The sequence below is a fragment of the Pelobates fuscus genome, chromosome 4 (assembly GCF_036172605.1).
Source record: "Pelobates fuscus isolate aPelFus1 chromosome 4, aPelFus1.pri, whole genome shotgun sequence".
NCBI lineage: Eukaryota > Metazoa > Chordata > Amphibia > Anura > Pelobatidae > Pelobates > Pelobates fuscus.
In genome coordinates, this window is record NC_086320.1 from 55349272 (window position 1) to 55368298 (window position 19027).

At 39.4% G+C, this 19027-nt stretch overlaps 1 protein-coding gene across 2 annotated transcripts in view; it reads right to left on the bottom strand.

Moving 5' to 3' along the window:
• The window catches only part of GRHL2 (grainyhead like transcription factor 2), a 102080-nt gene that overhangs the window by 48598 nt on the left and 34455 nt on the right, over positions 1 to 19027 (bottom strand). For both annotated transcript variants that reach the window (XM_063450292.1, XM_063450291.1), the window contains exons 2-7: positions 17565 to 17751; positions 8052 to 8119; positions 5155 to 5542; positions 4388 to 4443; positions 2487 to 2640; positions 1469 to 1580 (exon numbers count right to left, since the gene is read on the bottom strand). In XM_063450292.1, the coding sequence (XP_063306362.1) occupies positions 1469 to 1580; positions 2487 to 2640; positions 4388 to 4443; positions 5155 to 5542; positions 8052 to 8119; positions 17565 to 17751 (965 nt within the window). The remainder of the gene's footprint in view (positions 1 to 1468; positions 1581 to 2486; positions 2641 to 4387; positions 4444 to 5154; positions 5543 to 8051; positions 8120 to 17564; positions 17752 to 19027) is intronic.

Below are 19027 nucleotides of genomic sequence, written 5' to 3' on the forward strand. Positions count from 1 at the left end.
CTCCCTCAACTCAGAGTTCAGCCAACTTCCTTATTGACAATGGACATTTCTTTCCTCTTAATAATGTGTCCCTGTTAGAGTGACAGGCAAAGCAGAGACTATCTTATGTACTGGGCACAATAATAAAATGACGTTAGTTCGATTATGTTATTGGAGCAATACTTTTTTTTCCCCCCTTTCTTTTTTGATCATTATATGTTATATAATTTTTAATTTCTGAAGTTGTCATTGGATACACCCCCTTTAGCTACAATATATCTTTGTCCTACATTTGTGTTGGAGTTTTTAAGATTACCCTGACCTTATAAAATGAATCTTTCCTCCTATCCATTGTTTTATCATTTTTAGTATATGCCTTTTTTTTTGTTTATAATTCAGATCACATTTTACCCACTCAATAGCCACACACACAATATGTCCCTCAAACTCGCATCACAGCTGCAACTACAGAAAGCCAAGAAAGCAAGGTTGGAGGTAATTATGGAGCCAATTACTATTCTTTAATAAGAACATTGACATAATATTTTTTCCAGTAGAGCTCATCATGACACAGACAGGAGGAGAATACAAGAAGCAGAAGTTCAGTTTAATTGCTTTACCCACCTTGCTGCAGGGAGGAAAACTGGATATAACACAGTTATGTTATGATCAGTACACAGATGGTAGCAAATCTTATAGACATTCCTCCACATGTACCTAATGTTCCATTGTTTTATTGAAGATGATCAGGGATTTTATACTTTGCCCAGGTTTCACTGGCGATACTATACAACAAATTAATCCGTTTTTTCCCAATAGGGCTTTTTTAGTTTTTATTTTTTTGCTTTTTTGGGAGGGGGATGGGGTCCTTTATTGTGTTTCGTTTTTCTATTCCTTGGTTTTTATTTATTTTTTGTCAACATTCTCATGATTTACGTTACTCTCTCCGTCTAGTGATCCTAAATAACATTATTAACAGATAACACCCACCCACACTGAGGAGTTTGATTGTTCTTCCTTTATTTTTTAATTATCATTTTATAATTCTTTTTTAGTTTTCCATAAAATTAAATGATGCAGTGATGGTATAATCATGACTGGGATACAATAATAATTTACCTTAGTCATGTGAATAGAGATAGAAGCGGAGATGCAGGAGTCTGGGCTAGAGGAGTCTAAGAAACTGGTTCTCTGGTAGCATCTAGAGTTTATTTAGAATAGATTAGATTAGCATGTTATCCCTGACTGGGTTCTCTATGTTACATGTTTTAGATTGTGCTTGTATCTGAAAAGGATTACATTCTCACAGGGCCCTACAAAGTTACCAGGTATGAGACCATCTTTTCAGTCTTCATATCTGGATGGTTAATAGGACCAATCAAATCATGTTTCCAGAAACTCTGACCAACTCCCGGGTCGTAGGCAGCTGCCCAAGGTCAGCTTATAGTAAATCCTACTCTGTTACCAACAACTAATACAATACACTTACCAATGTCCAGAACCCGTTGTTTTGCCGTGTGCTGTCGAGAATGCCAGTACTTCCAATATTTTAACTGTTCATCACGGTTTTTATCTTCACTAAACACAACCATTATCACACTCTGTACAGAGACAGTAGAGAAAGAAAAAGTTGGAAAATTATATGAAAATAAATATTAAACAAACATTTGCATATTTATGGAATATATACTGTAAAAATAACTATCCAGTTTCATGTATATCACAAAGGTAGAACTGAAAACCCTTTGCTGCACATTTATCTTCCCACCAAGTTACCGCCACAATAAAGAGATTACTAAACGGAATGCTGGTAAATAGAACGGAATCAACGTGTGTCACTGTCCAGGCACATTCAAACATTTCAGTAATATGTTAACAAAACTAAATTAGACACTGGAAAAAGTTTAAAAAAAAAAAAAGAGAAATTAACTTTCCAAGACAGAAATATGTATGTATGCTGGAATATTGCATATGCAATAGTGTGGTTTTATTGAACAAAAACACAACAAACTGCAATGCTATGCTCTATCGGATGTGCTTATTCGTTACGTGTATAGTTGACAAATGGTAAGTATTCTAGTTTTTTTTTTTTTTTTTTTTTTTAAATAAAACAAAAAGATTTGTGACCCACAAAAATATATTGTCTTTTTTCTTTCTGTCATTACACCACCCATCCTATCCCATCATTACACCGATTCGAGTACCAACTTGCCAATAACTTGGCATCAAATGGTTTCACAATTAATTTATTTTCCAGTTGACAACCACTCCCTAGCAGGAGGAATGCATGAAAGTCTATCAAACAGAACCTTAGGCTTAATGTTTCTCTTTTGGCTCTAAATACATTCGACCTGTGCTCATATATCTACCGATGCTTATGAAATCACCTGAGTTCATGTGCTTATTTACTGAAGACCTACTCTGAGATTACCCGGGATCATAACTGGGATGCTGTGATCCAAGCAGCGCCAAGTCTGTTGGCACAAGAGAAGCAGCCGATTACGTACCCTAACTTTGCTGATTGGATGCCTGAAACACTTGTTGGCCCCGGTCTCACTCAGAGTGACGGCGTAAAACTGGCCTTTGTTTAAATAAGTCATTGGCCCCTCTCCTTGTTTTTGGCGCAAGGATTTTGTTGCTTCTAGAGTATACTGAAATGTACTATAGTAGAAAGAAAAGGATACAGAATTAGTTTTCAACCTGAGAACTCTACAAGCATTCTAGTACATTATTTAACCTTTTACAATTGGCCTACAAAGAAATAGCACATTAATATTTAGTCTTGTGTCAATAAAAGGCAGTGATGTACAATGCAGTAAGATTCTTCCGTTATCAAGGCCGTGTTTAAAAGGTACACGGTAGAGATAGAAGAGATAGACAGGGTCTTAGTAAGATGAACAAGACATATAATATAATTTTTGTTTAGCCCAAGCAAAACAGATCTGCAACATATAAAAAAAAAAAAAAATGAGAGAGAGGGAGAGCATCCATAAGCAATTTGGAATATGCTCAAGCGCGTGTGCACACACACACACCAAGCATATATATTTTATAAATTACATAAAACTCACAAAAAAAATAATCTGCATTTTCAACTTAATAAATCAATTATAAGAAAATAAACATTTGCCTCTGCCTTTTTTTGTGTGCATATTTTGTCAGGAATCACATTATACTCTTGTGCCGCATGTGTCAGAGGAACAAACAGCTATCTAAACCAATGCCATGTCTCCCCATTAATTAACTGGAAGAATTAGGGAGCGTGCACATATTTCTGAAATCACTTGCACTCATATTCACTAAGCAATCGTGGTAAGGGCAGTGGGGGGGTAGCATCATACTGCTATCACAGGGAACGCATCCGGTAAACAAAAAATGAATGGAATATACACTTGCTCAAGCAAATGGTCTGGAAATGTGAAAATTTAAAATTTATAGAAAATATAATTACTGTGTGACGTGATAGGACATCAGTATGATTTTTTTGAAAGATTGTTTTCAAATTAATTGTTTTATTTTAGATATCCATGTTCGTTTAAAGTCACACTATAGGGTCACTAACACAAACATGTGTAGCATTAAAAATACCATCTAGCCCCCTGGCATCCCCTTGCTCAACTAAATATAGCAAAATCTTACTTTTATTTCAGTCTGCTGGTGCTGGCTCTGCCCCTGATCTGCCTCCTTGGCTGATATCATTAGAAGTGGCGACCGGAGTCAATCACAATACTTTCCCGTAGGAAAGCATTGGATTGGCTAAGATTGTTATGGAGGCAGATCAGGGGCAGAGCCAGCACAAGCCAAACACAGCCCTAGCCAATCAGCATCTTCTCATAGAGATGCATTGAATCAGTAAAGAAAGTTCAGTATCTGCATGCAGAGGGCGGAGACACTGAATGGCAGTGCTGCACAATGTGCAGCACTGCCCCAGGACGCATCTCTAGTAGCCATCTAAAAAGTGGCCAGTGGAAGTATCCCTAGGCTGTAATATAAACACAGCCTTTTCTCTGAAAACACAGTGTTTACTGAAAAAAAGTCTGCAGGCACAGACTATACTCACAAGAACAAATACAATAAGCTGTAGTTGTTCTGGTGACTATAGTGTCCCTTTAAGTTGTATAGACCATATTTAGTGCTTTAACTTGCCTGGTTAGTGAATTACATTTATTTTTTATTCATATTCCAAGAAAGTTTACATATTCTTAAAAATGCTCCATGTCTGCATATCTTAATTATACATTGTGCAGAAATCTGCTACCTAACCATAGTAATTGTTTTTCTATGATATATTGTGGGTCACGTTACAAATCTTGCTTTAACTTTAAATGAACCTTTTTAATAGAAATATAGATGCCTAGTCTGTGGAAATTCCCCGCACAAAAAAACAACAGCGCATTTCACAATTTACCTTGATGTTTGATCATAGATAAATTCTTCAGCTCCTACTGATGAGCTACGGTATTTCTAAAAAAAAAAAAAGAAAAAAAAAAAAAGAAAATAAATGTCACAGAGAGAACAGGCAAGCCATTTTTATTTCAATATATAAATACAGTACTTAGTTATTCTATATTTTAAAGTCACTTCCTAAATTGACTTTTACTTAATTCATTTAATTGTACCCCATAAACAGCAATAGTAAGTAGGGGCAAAATATGGAAGATAAGATTTACATGCTAAGTTTTCTTTTACATTTATTTTAAAGATACAGCAAATGAAGAGGATAAATAGAAACATTGTTTATTTTTCCTGTTTCCTTTAAGCTTTCTCTATGCCGATGAGAATTCATAACAATGATTGACTAAGTTAAGAAGGGGGCACCCAGTTGTAGAATAAAGAGGTGTAAATCAAATTTGCAAAAAATATAAAATGTTTAAAATAAATTAAGATAAGATGGAGGCACCCATTTGCAGGATATAGAGGTGTAAATCCAATTTTTATAGAAAGCAGTTCTCTTTTAAAGAAAGGAAAAAAATATATATATATATATAAATTTTTTTTGTTTTATTTATTTATATATATATATATATATATATATATATAAATAAATAAAACTAAAAAATTTTTGTGATATGTGTACATATAATAAATTTAGTTGGATGGAGTGAAATCGGATTTTGATGTGAAAGTTAACCTAGATTAAGATGTTTAAACACATGTACTAGAAGTAGATCTTACATCAGTGACTCCTTCTTTGAAACTCTCATTGTATGTACTGTCGGGAGTGCTGCGCTGGTCGTCCTTGAGGTAGTCTGTATGGCTATTAATATTATGTACTCCGTAGTGAGTTTGCTCGAATATCACAACCCTTGGTTCCTCACTGTCAGGTCTGTATGGCACAGCCGGGGGAATAAACACTGGTGTAAATTCTTCTGCTTTGACCACTGTGATCCCTGGTGCGGTAGTCGCTGGCGGACTTGCAGTTATGTTCCCACTGTATTCTCTCTTGGAAGACTCTAGTGGCTCGGTATTTAGGGAGCGATTGATAAGTGCGGTTTTTAAAACTTGTACCCGATTTTCTCCATTACTCTGGTTATTCGACGTCTCACTGGTTGGAAGACAATTTCTGCAAAATAAGTCATGGACAAGGACAGTCATGTTAAAAAAACGTATAGGAAAAAGACTACTTGAAAAAAAAATAATTGGCGATTTCTATTTAAAATGCCAATAACACTCAATGTCACTGTGCCTAGTACACATATCCTTTGCTGTTTCGCTTGGATTAGGAGCAGAAACTGGAAGAAGAGAGAGGTAGAACGTTATGTATTTAGTAACTTAGTAATTTAAAAGGGCTACTCTGGTACCCACTGCTGTACTTTTGCATGCTCAAATCTTTCTAGCTTGCACAATAAATACATTTGTTGCTGAAATCTGTATGAAAAAACCTGCCTCATTTGCCATGATTCCTAAAATGTCCTCATGAGTGTGTGTAAATAATTCAGCCACTGCCAAAACTGAGCTGTTGGAAGTCAATCAGCCAACATTAGAAGATGCTCAGGCAGACAGTCACTGTCTGTTTGTTACCACATTGTGTTTGCTGCTCTATGGTGGATCAAATGATGAAACTGTGTTATGTTACAAAGCAGAGGAAAGTAGTCACAAGGTCTAAACATTATAGTGAGCGTGTATTCTGCTCACTTCGATAGTGTTCTTATTACAACTAAATATTGGGAATGGTCAGCCTATTTGAAGAAATGCAGTTTAAAGAAAAGGAATTAAAAAACAAAACAAAACACAGCAACAATAACAAAAAAAAAAATATTCCATGTATTAATTAGATTTGATATAAACCTTAGTCAATGCACAATTTTTATGATAATATGCATGTCATATGTTTTAAAAAGGAAAAGCATATTTCAACTTGGAGCACTCCTTCAATGTAAAAAAAGCCCCCAAAAATCATGTAGAAGACAGCCTACCTAATAATATCTGATGCTTTTTATCTCTCAAAAATTGTTTGTATTGTATGAATTGTGTGTGTGTGTACTCCGCAGTCTGTGTGTGTGTGTGTGTGTGTGTGTGTATTTAGCAGTCTGTGTGTATGTATATTCAGCAGTATGTGTGTGTATTGTATGAATGTATTGCATTTGTTGGAGGTACCAATTAATATAAGCTTAATTTTATCAATAATTTAAATTTGTATTCCTGTGAGTGGTAGTGTAGGCCAGTGCATTGTGTTACCAGGGGGCCCATAATGTTGATAAGATGGCACTGATCAGGGGCATATCAGCACAAGCCAAACACAACCCTGGCAAATCAGCATCTCCTCATAGAGATGCATTGAATCAATACATCTCTATGAGGAAAGTACAGTGTCTCCATGCAGAGGGTGGAGACACTGAATGTCAGTCACACTGTGCAGCACTGCCCCAGGAAGCACCTCTAGTAGCCATCTAAGGGGGGGGGGGGGTGGGGGGGGGGGGTGCAGTGGAGGTATCCCGAGGCTGTAATGCAAACATTGCCTTTTCTAAAAAAAAAAAGTGTTTATAGCAAAAAGCCTGAAGGTAATGATTCTACTCACAAAAACAAATACAATAAGCTGTAGCTGTTCTGGTGACTATAGCGTCCCTTTAAACAATAATCAATAATCAATTTAGTTTATGCATGTATAGTTACCAGATATACCATGTTTTCAGGGACACAAATCACGTATACATATTGATAGACAGCACATGAAAAGGGTTGCTCTGCAGTATGTAGATTTCACAAAAAGGTGATTAGGCAAATTAAGAATTATACTTACTGCAGGGCAATGCTTTTCATGTCTTTTCATAAATTTGATAAAATTATGTGTCGCTGAAAACATGGTGGATCTGATAGACAGACAGACAGAGAGAAAAAGAGCATGAGAGGAAAGAGGCAAGACACACTTCATGTCTAGTTATTTAGTTTAATCTATGTATGAACTAGCTCCTAATTATTTTACTAGTCTGCTTATCATCAGATATCATTCTTAATATTATTATTTTTCAATAAATAGGACTAAGCATTATTAATTTAAACTCCAAAGCTCCAGGTTTTGTCAGTATCACCAAATGGAATAGAATTTGGAGACATCTAAAAATTTGGGACTGCTAGTGCACCTTATGGGCTGATCTAGTCTTCCCATTGCACCTACCGAGTCCCCCTACAAACATGTGTTAAAGGGTTACTGTAACTCTATTGAGATGGGAAACCTTTCCGGCGTAACATGACGGTCCCCCCTATCAAAGCACAGGAAAGCACAAAAAAATAAAAAATAAATACTCACACGAATCCAGCGCAGGGCAAAGCTCTATGCCCTCCTCAAACGTCACTTCTTCTAATAAAATATGTCTTGTCAACTTGCAGTGCGACAATAAAACTTAATTTATGCACAGAACTGACATTAGGCAGGAGTGCTGGGTGTGCAACTTGACCCTGGCAATAACTGCCAATAATTCAGTATTCAGTATGTGTAGAGCTTAAAGCTGAAACTCTGCCCATACGGACTCCTACCATCAGGACCATTTCAAAGCACTAAAGTGGTTATGGTGGTTGGAGTAACCCTTCACATAACCTAGATATACATTATTTAGAATGCCTGGATGCGTTACCTTTTATCTTGTTCTTCATGTGCATCATTTACTTTATTTAAAGACAATAACCTTTTCTCCCTGGGAACCTAAAAAACAACCAAAAGAAAGAACAATTTCATTTTTTTCCCATTTTGTTTTGTTTATTTTTTTTTTAAGCATTAATAAAAGACAATAGAAAAAATAAAATAATCAATTTAAAAAAAATAAAAAAATCTATAATTGAAAGTTAAGTTCTCTTGATATAGTCTTTCCCTTAATATATTTTTTTTATGGATTCTTTAAATGTAGTCACAATAATTAGAATGTGTGAGGCAGAAAAACAAATGAGAATGAAGGTATTTTTAAGTTCTTTAAAAGAAAACACATCATGTTTCAGTACATCCTAGTTTTATGCATATTACAGATAATTAATTTAAAATCACCAGAAATGCCAATACTATCCGACATATATACACTTTACAAGAACCACATTTTTTTTCTGAACCATGGTGTAATATGGAATCTGAAGCTCTCCATGCTTCTAGACTTTATTCTTATGTATGGCCAGATCCTGGCAAGCTCTCTAGGGACTTGCCTAATTGTTTAATATCGTTGGCTCAGTCCCTGGAAACATGGTCTGAAATTAAGAAAATTTGGGGTTTTACTTATCTAATCCCCAGAACATGTAAACTAAATATATTAGAAAATAATTTAGAGGATTTATCATTGAGACACTGGGCTAACAAAGACACATTAACTCTATCGGACATTATGCAGGGTGATAATATTCTGCCCTTCCAACAGATTGTGGATAATTTACATATACCATCTAAAGAATTATTTACTTACCTTTGTATTAAACATTATATTCAGAAACATGTTATTCAATCTTCCTTTCCTTGGGCTAAAGAGTTGCAAACCTTATTTTGTTTTCAAACTGTACCCAAGGTTATTTCTGTTGCTAATTCGCTTTTCAAAGGTTTAGACACCTTCCCTTATAAACTGGTTAAAACATGGGAGAATGAATTAAATCTAGTGATTTCTCCAAATGACTGGTTTTCCTCTATAATTCTTGTAAACAAATTTGTTCATGGCCTAAACCTGACCGAGTGTCATTTCAAGCTACTCCACAGATGGTATTACACCCCGACAAGATTGGCCAAAATGTACACTTCCCAAGATTCTACTTGTTGGCGATGTGGTACCTATTCTGGTACATACATTCATATATGGTGGGCTTGCCCAGCACTTAAGTCACTTTGGGCCTGGGCTTTTAATATTTTTTTCTGAAATATCTCTAAATGAGGTATCATTTAACGATATAAATAAAAATCCAGCTTTGGCCCTTCTTCATTTGAATTGGCCCTTTAAATCACGTAAATACATCTGTTTAGCTATTCATTGCTTTATCGCAGTTAAAATTACCATCGCGAGACAGTGGAAATCCTCTAATTCTTTTCAGAAAATCTCTTTGATTAATCAAATTAAATTCCAACTGACAATGGAAAATGACATTAACAAAAATTGTTCAGCGGTCTCAAAAAAAAGAGACTGGTATTCAACTTGGCTTCAAAATTGCTCTTTACTTTATGGTAACTTGTAAATTCTATTCGGTAGATTAACTGGAAGTATGGTATATATAAATCTATCTGGTCATTTGAAAATAACTCATGGACAATATGTATTTAAATCCGTGTTTGCTTCCACTGATACATTCCTTTCTATTTTTTATTATTTGGCTATAGACATTTGTTTATGTCATATTAATGACTTCCTGGCTCTTTAAGCATTTTTTATTTATTTATTTTTTTTGTGTATGTTTTTCACATTCGTCGGATTGTGATATTTATATGAATCCACTTTATTTATAAGTCGACTTATTTATATCAATCGGACGTTCTATGTATGACTGTATGTATGCATTTTGTACTGTCTTGTATTATAAAAACAAAAATTTTCAATAAAAAATCATTATATAAAAAAAAAATCACCAGAAATATATAATGATCAATATTCTGGATAAATTAGACTTTTGTATTATTATTATTATTATACTCCACAACTGTAAACTATTTTTTTTAATTAAGGACCTTGTCATATTTTTTCTGCAAACATATATATATTTTATTTATAAGCTTTGCTTACTTACTGGTCAGCGCTGCAGTATAGGTTGCCACATTTAGAAAGAAAATACTAACAAATTAAAGGATGGCGGGAGAGAAAAAACAAATTCAACTTTCTGAACATCATGATATGCACCAAAGGCTGCTCATACTGAGCCAGTTATAATAGAACTAAAATTAAAATTGTGGTCAGTAAAAACTACAGCAATGTATGGAATAAAATATCTAGACTGTGTGAAGCAAAAATTGTCATATTGCATTATTTATGTGTGTGTGTGTGTGTGTGTGTGTGTGTACACATACATACATACATACATACATACATACACAATGTCAGCAAAAAGGCCGCACTCCAGGGACTTCAACAAGTAGACTAAAAATAAAACATACGGTAGCTTTTATTTAGTTGATATTTTTAAGGATTTAATAAAATAAAAGCAGAATAATATTTTTAACCTACCTGTTGAAGTCCCTGGAGTTCGGCCTTTTTGCTGACATGTATTTTATGCCAGACCAGCACTAGACAGAACATATTATTCCCTGGAGTGCAGGTTCTGTGACTGTATGTATATATAAATAAGTGATTTTAATTCTTTTTTTTTGCTAATGTCTGTTAAGTGTTATATATATATATATATATATATATATATATATATATATATAAAACAGAATTAACATTAGAGAGGAGAACATTCAAACAAACTGAAACACACATCAAAATATATTAAAGGGACTTAAGCTTAATGAAGCAGTTCTGCGTATAGATCATGCCTCTGAAGTCTCACTGCTCAATTCTCTGCCATTAAGGAGTTAAATCATTTTTATTTCAGTTTATGCAGCCTTAGCCACAACTCCCCAGGCTGTGACTCACACAGTCTGCATTAAAAAAAAATGGTTTCCTTTTCAGTCACATGTTAACTTGCTTTAGACGTTTTTATCTACTGCTCTGTAAATTGAACTTTAATCACACTCAGGAAGATCCAGCAAGGTCTAGCAAGTTATTAACAGAGCAGAAGATAAAACATTCTAAATTAAACATACTGTGCAATAAAGGAAGTGTAAACATTAGATCTCACTTGACAGGTAGTGTTTAGGAAGGCTGTGCATGATACATGCAGAGAGGTGTGACTAGGTCTGCAAAAATAAAGTGGTTTAATTCCTAAATTGAGCAGTGAGACTGCAGGGGTATGATCTATACACCGAAACTGCTTCATTAAAGGGACACTATAGTCACCAGAACAACTACAGCTTATTGAATTTGTTCTGGTGAGTAGAATCATTACCTTCAGGCTTTTTGGGGTACTTTCAGAGAAAATGCAGTGTTTACATTACAGCTTAGTGATAACTTCACTGGCCACTCCTTAGATGGGTCATGGCTGCCTAAAATGCATCCAAACATTCAGTATCTCCTCCCTCTGCATGCAGACACTGAACTTTCCTTATAGAGATGCATTGATTCAAGTCATCTCTATGAGGAGATGCTGATTGACAGGGCTGTGTTTGAATCATGCTGGCTCTACCCCTGATCTGCCTCTTTGTCAGTCTCAGCCAATCCTATTGGGAAGCACTGTGATTGGATCAGGCCACCACTTCTGATGATGTCAGCAGACTGCTTGGTTTTTTTTTTAGGCAAACAGCATGCAGAGTTATATATATATATATATATATATTTCCTGGCCATATCCATGGCAGCACAACATTGGGTAGCTCCTCCCTATCCCCATTGGACAGGAATAATAATTAAGCCGTATAAGTACCACCTCCTGCCCCTCCTTCCCCAGTCTTTTTTTTCCTGTCCTATCCCTAGGACATGTCGGTCTTTTCAGACTGCTAAATTTTTTTTTCTTTTATGGCTTACCTGAGGATTAGTTCCTCTGGCCCTTGGGGAGTTCACCCTCTCTCCCCTGGGAAGTCTCCAGTATACGGCCCTGCGCAAAGGTGTCCCCCTGGAGAAAACCCCTTTAGTGACCGGGGGTTTTTTCTTTCCATTTTTCCAGTGATGACATGGAAAGGTACATGGATTGCGACTGGTTTCCGGATTGGTATCCTCCCACCAGGCTTAAGGTAATATTATTTTAGTTTACCTGTTGGTTTTCCTTTCTTTTGGAAAGTTTTTTTTCGTTGAGCGTTCTGGGGTCTCCCTGCATGGCTCTCAGGAACCTCCTGTGCGCCCGCGCGGTGTGTAGGCGTCTCCTGTGCGCCCGCGCGGCGTGTAGCGCCCGCGCGGCGTGTAGGCGTCGCTTGCGCGGCGTGTATGGGTCTCCTGGGCGCCTGCGCGGTTCTGGGGACTCTGGGACGCATGCGCGGAATTCGCGCGCGAATGGCCGTTTTTTCGCGCGTCTTTTCGGTCATCTGCGCATGCGCGATGACGTCAGACGCCTTCTTAAAGCGCCAGGCCTCCTTTTTTGTCAAATTTGTATTTTCTGCTTCCTGGAGAGTTTCTGGCACCATTAAGTTCTGTGGATTGTTGATTCTTCGTCTTTTTCTTCCGAAGTAAGTTCTTTTCCTTTCTCTTTGTTGGTTTCCTGTAGTTTTTCTTCTGGGTTATTGTTTCGCTGTTTCATCTATTATTTATAGATGGATTCGCGCTCAGGATCTAGAGAATCAGAATCTTCTCATCATAGTAGGTCACAATCTAAGCGATATAGGTAAGCCATCCAATTTTGGAATTTATTGATACTCTGATATCTAAAAGAGTGGTAAGGTACTAATATTCACGTTTGGTGTATTTCAGTGATAAAAGTACAAAGACTTCAGGATCGTCCAAAGGGAAGTCGCCCAAAAGGACGCTGTGTGTATCCTGTGATAACAGAGCCATAGAAGGGAAACGTCTCTGTTCGAATTGTCTCTCAGCAGCCGCAGGACCTTCTCAGTTAACACCTGACTTTAAGCAGCTTATCAAGCATGCAGTTGCCCGGGGCATTAAAGAGGTTGGTAAGACCCACAAGCGACCTAGATATTCTGAGCCGTCAGATTGGTCTCCTGATAACTCGGAGGATGAGTTCATGGACACGGCTTCGCTGAGAGACTTGGCTTTTTCCTCGGAGGAGGATGCTTTGCCTGATCCTGACTTCCTGATACCTGCGGAGGTGGATCATTTGATTGCTCGGGTCAGAGAAACCCTTACTTTGAAAGAGCCCTCGGAGGAGGAACCCTCTACATCTAACCGCTATTTCTCAGATCTTAGAAAGAAAAGAGCGGCTTTCCCTGTGCATACCACTATTAGTGACCTTATTAAAGAAGAATGGTCCAGGTCCGATAGGAGATCCTCTGCTAAAGGGAAATTCTCCAGATTATATCCGTTTGATCCCAAAGATGCTGAAACATGGGATTTTCCACCCAAGGTGGATGCTGCGGTGGTTAGGCTAGCCAAGCGCACTACCCTGCCAGTGGATGATGCAGGCTCCTTCAGGGATCCAATGGATCGTAAGATGGAATACTGCCTGTCTAAGTCCTATGTAGCCTCAGGCACGAGTCTCCACCCTGCCGTTGCTCTCACGTCTGTTTCAAGAGCTATGAAGGTTTGGCTGCAGGAGCTGGAAGGGGACATCAAGAGGGGCAGGAGCCGTTCCTCTATTGTTGATGCCCTGAAGGATATGCGTCTAGCGATTGATTTCTCTTCGGAGGCCGCAGTGGATCTGGTGAGAAACCTTGCTAGAAATATGTCCTTCTCGGTTTCCTCCAGGCGGGCGCTCTGGCTCAGGTCTTGGGCGGCCGACGCTTCCTCCAAGAATAGTTTGTGTTCTCTCCCATTTCACGGAAACATGTTATTCGGCAAGAATTTGGATGAGTGCATCAAGAGGGCGGCTGAAGGGAATAAAGCCTTTTTACCCCAAGAGAGGAAGTATAAAGGATCCTTTCGCGCCCGGAAAGAGTACCATTCCTTTCGTGACAGTAGGTCCTACAAGCCGGGTAGGGAATACTCCCGATTCCAACCGAGGAGAGGTGCCCCTTCTGGGTACAGAGGAGGCAGGTCTCGTGGGTCGTCTTCCTCTAAGGACCAGAAGAATCTATGACTACGTACGGCCCAAAACCGAAGGTGTCGGGGCTTGTCTTCTCCAATATCTTTCGAGATGGACCATCTCTACAAGCGACGTTTGGGTGCTGGATATTATTCGGAGAGGTTACCTGCTAGAATTCTTCAAGCATCCTCCCAACCGATCCTTTCACCTCACGAAATGGCCAGGGGACAGGGAGAAATGCATGGCTCTACGAAATTTCGTCCATTCCTTGCAGAAGGAGAAGGTCATCGTCCAAGTACCGGCAGGCGAAAGAACTCAGGGATTCTACTCTCACATCTTCTTGACAAGGAAATCCTCAGGGGGTTGGAGACCCATTCTGGATCTGCACAGGCTGAACAAGCATCTGCACGTTCGCAGATTCAAGATGGAATCTCTGCAGTCTATAATAAAGGTTGTGTCACCCAACCAATGGATGCTGTCTATAGATCTACTAGACGCATACTTTCACATACCCATTGCCCGAATCCATCAGAAGTTCCTGAGGTTTGCTGTAGAGGAAGGTCATTTCCAGTTCAGGGCCCTCCCCTTTGGACTGAGCACTGCCCCGAGGACGTTTACAAAGGTCCTAGTTGTTCTCATCGCGGAGCTCAGAAAGCAAAACATTGCCATTTACCATTATCTGGACGACGTTTTAATCTTGGGAAACGACGTGGATTCTGTGACATCCCAAGCTATCACCAGCATTCAGTTTCTGCAAGCCCACGGCTGGAAGATCAACGTCAAGAAAAGCCACCTCCACCCGACTCAATCTATGGTTTACTTAGGTGCCCATTTCGACACCCTAAAGGGTACTGTCCAGCTCTCATCAGTGAGAATCCTGAAACTCAGAAAGTTATTGAGAAGAATGCTGAATTCCCCGGTTGCCCCTGCAAAGGCGGTGATGAGCCTCCTTGGTTCTATGTCCTCCACAATAGGTCTGACGAGATGGGCTCAGTGGAGGATGAGACCATTCCAGGCCAACTTCCTGAATCGTTTCCTATCCGGGAACCTGTTCCAGCCCATCAAGCTTCCCCTGAAGGTACGCCATTCTCTGATCTGGTGGCTGAACAGAAAGCACCTAGCCAACGGCTTTCCATTAGGGGATATCGCATGGAGGACCGTGACAACGGACGCCAGCCAGTGGGGTTGGGGCGCTCATTATCTCCACCACTTTGCGCAGGAAGAATGGAATTTCGAGACAAGCAAGGTTCATTCCAATCTGCTGGAACTTCTGGCTGTCCTCAAAGCTTTGAAGCACTTCTCGTCCCAGCTCAAGGGTCAATGGGTGAAGATAAGGACGGACAACTCCACCGTAGTGTCCTATGTCAATCACCAAGGGGGTACCAGGAGCTGCAAGATGATGGTACTGATGAATCACCTGATGTGGTGGGTTCAGAGAAACCTGGCGGGCATTGTAGCCATTCATCTCCCAGGGAAACGGAACCAACTAGCAGATTTCCTCAGCAGATCCAGAATAGATCCGGGGGAATGGTGCCTGGCTCACAGGGTGTTCCGCATGATTGTGGACAAGTGGGGTCTGCCTCAAGTGGACCTTCTAGCCTCTCGGGCCAACAGCAAGGTAGCCCTTTTCTTCACAAAGGAAGAGGACCACCTGGCATTGGGAAGAGATGCCTTATCAAGCCCCTGGAGGTTCTCAATGGGCTATGCGTTCCCCCCGTTTCCACTAATCCTACCACTCCTGAGGAAGCTGAGATCAGAGCGAGTGTCTCTCATCCTGATTGCGCCTTATTGGCCTCGGAGACCTTGGTTTCCTCTGCTTCTGAGTCTTTCGGTGGAACCTCCTCTCCCACTCCCCAAAGTTGCGGATCTTCTGTTCCAGGGTCCTGTCATTCATCCAGACCCTGTCTCTCTCAACCTTATGGCTTGGAAACTGAAAGGAACCGGCTGTTGAATAGAGGGTTCTCCCAGACCGTGATTGATACTATGCTGAGGGCTCGTAAGCATTCCACTTCGGCCACTTATTATAGAGTATGGGAAGTTTTCTCCAACTGGGCTCTTCACAGGAATGTGGATGTCCAGAATCCCTCCTCCTCCCATATTTTGGATTTCTTGCAATCAGGCCTTGAGAAGGGACTGAGCTATAACACTCTCAAGGTACACATTTCAGCCTTGTCCGCCCTGACCAGTCATAGATGGGCTCTGGACTCGGATATCATCAGATTCATCAAGGGTGTCCTTCACATGAAACCTCCTATTAAACCGTTTGTCCCTTCCTGGAGTCTCCCTCTGGTTCTGGATGCCATGAAGTTGAAACCTTTTGAACCGTTTGATTCAGTTTCCCTACAGGTTCTTTCTATTAAGACTGCCTTGCTGGTGGCCTTAGCCTCTGGCAGGAGAGTTTCTGAGCTCAGTGCTCTGTCCATCAAAGAGCCTTTTACTATCTTCCACAAGGACAGAGTGGTCCTCCGTACTGTTCCAGTGTTTCGTCCCAAAGTCACTTCCTCCTTCCACATCAACGAGGATATTGTTCTTCCGTCTCTGAGGTCGGACGCCCATGGAATGGGGAATTCTGCTGACCTGTCCTCTCTGGATCTAGTGAGATGCCTCCGGATGTATATCGATAGGACTTCTGATTGGCGTTCTTCTGACAGTCTCTTCGTTCTTCATAGCGGCTGTAGAAAGGGCTCTCAAGCTCCCAAATCTGCCATTAGCCGATGGATAGTAGCGGCTATCATTCTGGCTTATCAGTCCGCCGGATATCCGGTCCCTGTGGGTCTTAAAGCCCATTCCACTAGGGCTCTCTCATCTTCCTGGGCAGCCGCTGCTAATGTCTCCCCTGAACTCATCTGTAAGGCGGCTACATGGTCTTCCTCTAACACTTTCATTAGGAGCTACCAGATTGATGTTAGAGCAGGGTTGTCTGATCAATTTGCTAAATCAGTCCTGTCTGTATCTAATTCCTGATCTCTGTGTCTGTCACTTGTTGTGGTGTTAATACACTTTGCATTTATGAAATTTTTTGAGTCTGTGTCTCTTTCCCTCCCTGGTTTTATTGCTTGGGTATTACCCAATGTTGTGCTGCCATGGATATGGCCAGGAAAATGGAAAATTTATTCATACTTACCGTAATTTTCTTTTCCTGGTTATATGCCATGGCAGCACAAGGGTCCCGCCCGGGGATATTGCTGGAACACGTGACTGGGGAAGGAGGGGCAGGAGGTGGTACTTATACGGCTTAATTATTATTCCTGTCCAATGGGGATAGGGAGGAGCTACCCAATGTTGTGCTGCCATGGCATATAACCAGGAAAAGAAAATTACGGTAAGTATGAATAAATTTTCCATTATATATATATATATATATATATATATATATATATATATACACACACACACACACACACACACACACACACATATATTTTATGAATAATAGCAACAATATTAACAATCATAAAACAGGTTACCTTATAATAATCATATAAGAGCCCGAGGGCAGCAGCGCTATCTTCATCTCCATTTATGCTCATCATCGCCTTTGTCGCTGCTGTCAATGGATTCTCCAGATAGGACTTCCATGCTTCATCCTCACTAGTATAGGCCCTTCGCGTATTAAAGGCTGCTTCATTGGGAACCACGACCACAAGCCTTTTACTAGAAGCAAAAAGACATTCACCCATTTATTTACATATTCAGTGCAGGATTCCACCTAACAATATTTAGGCATCCCTGTGATATGGTTATTACTTTTACTTAACCCCTTAAGGACCAAACTTCTGAAATAAAAGGGAATCATGACGTGTCACACATGTCATGTGTCCTTAAGGGGTTAATTAAACATCAAAATTCTAGAAGGATGTTCTGCTGAAGGAACGTGTGAAATATAGCTGTAAAGTTCGAGGAGTTTTAAAACGAGCATGTTCTTGTTGGAATGTCTCAAATCATTCTTAAATACTAGACTGCTGGAATCTTCTACATGTTATTAAACAAGAGAATGTCCAATAATGTAACAATACATAATTTCTTTCTAACTTTTATATGCCAATTCCCCCTTTCCAGTTAGAGACAGATACATTATATCCATGGCCTTTCTTGATTGGTGGTGACTTAGTTCTCTCCCTAGCCTGGAGGCCAATTTAAAGCCTCTCAGCCATTCTTTCTTTCTTTGAATTGCAAGTTTACCTGAAAAATGTCTCCTACCACAATATAAAGGTAATCTAATAAGTCAATCCATTAGCGACCTAAGGTCAATAACCTGACCAGGTCATTAGAGAGAGTCGGAATGGAACAGATTCACAACAGTGAGCTTTACTACCTTTTTTTTTTTAGTAGATTAGAGAATGATTGCCTATTCAGGTCACCCAATACCCTATGCCTGGCTGTGTATATGACCTGGCTGGGACCAATAAGTCAAGGTATCTAAAACACAAAAGTACACAAAGTACCTTTTTTTTGTTGAGGCAACAAAAAAAAGGAAAAAAAAAGGAAAAAAAAAAAAACCACCTACAATTTTTTTGAAAAACAAGCTGTATAGCTAGACTCACATAGAGTGAAGTGGAGTCTTAATATAAGCTGTGACAGCCAAAATACACAAAATAAAACAGACACATACTAAGACAGACTTCATTTAGACAGAGAGGCAGTTACTAAAACCGGTGACCCAAGATGGTCTCAGCAGACAGATGCCGAGACCGTTTTGGGCAGAAAGGTACCAAGACGGTCTCACACGGACTAGGACAGACAGACGTTAAGAGTCTCACATTAACTGCAATAGCCAGACACTAAGACATGCACTGATAGAAAACACCCCTTGTAGAAATAATGCAGATACCTTTAATTGAATTTCAGTAATTGTTCAGGAAGAGCTGTTACTGCCAAAGACAACCTAACCCTTGAACAATGTCAACACAGGTAAAATCTAAACATTCTA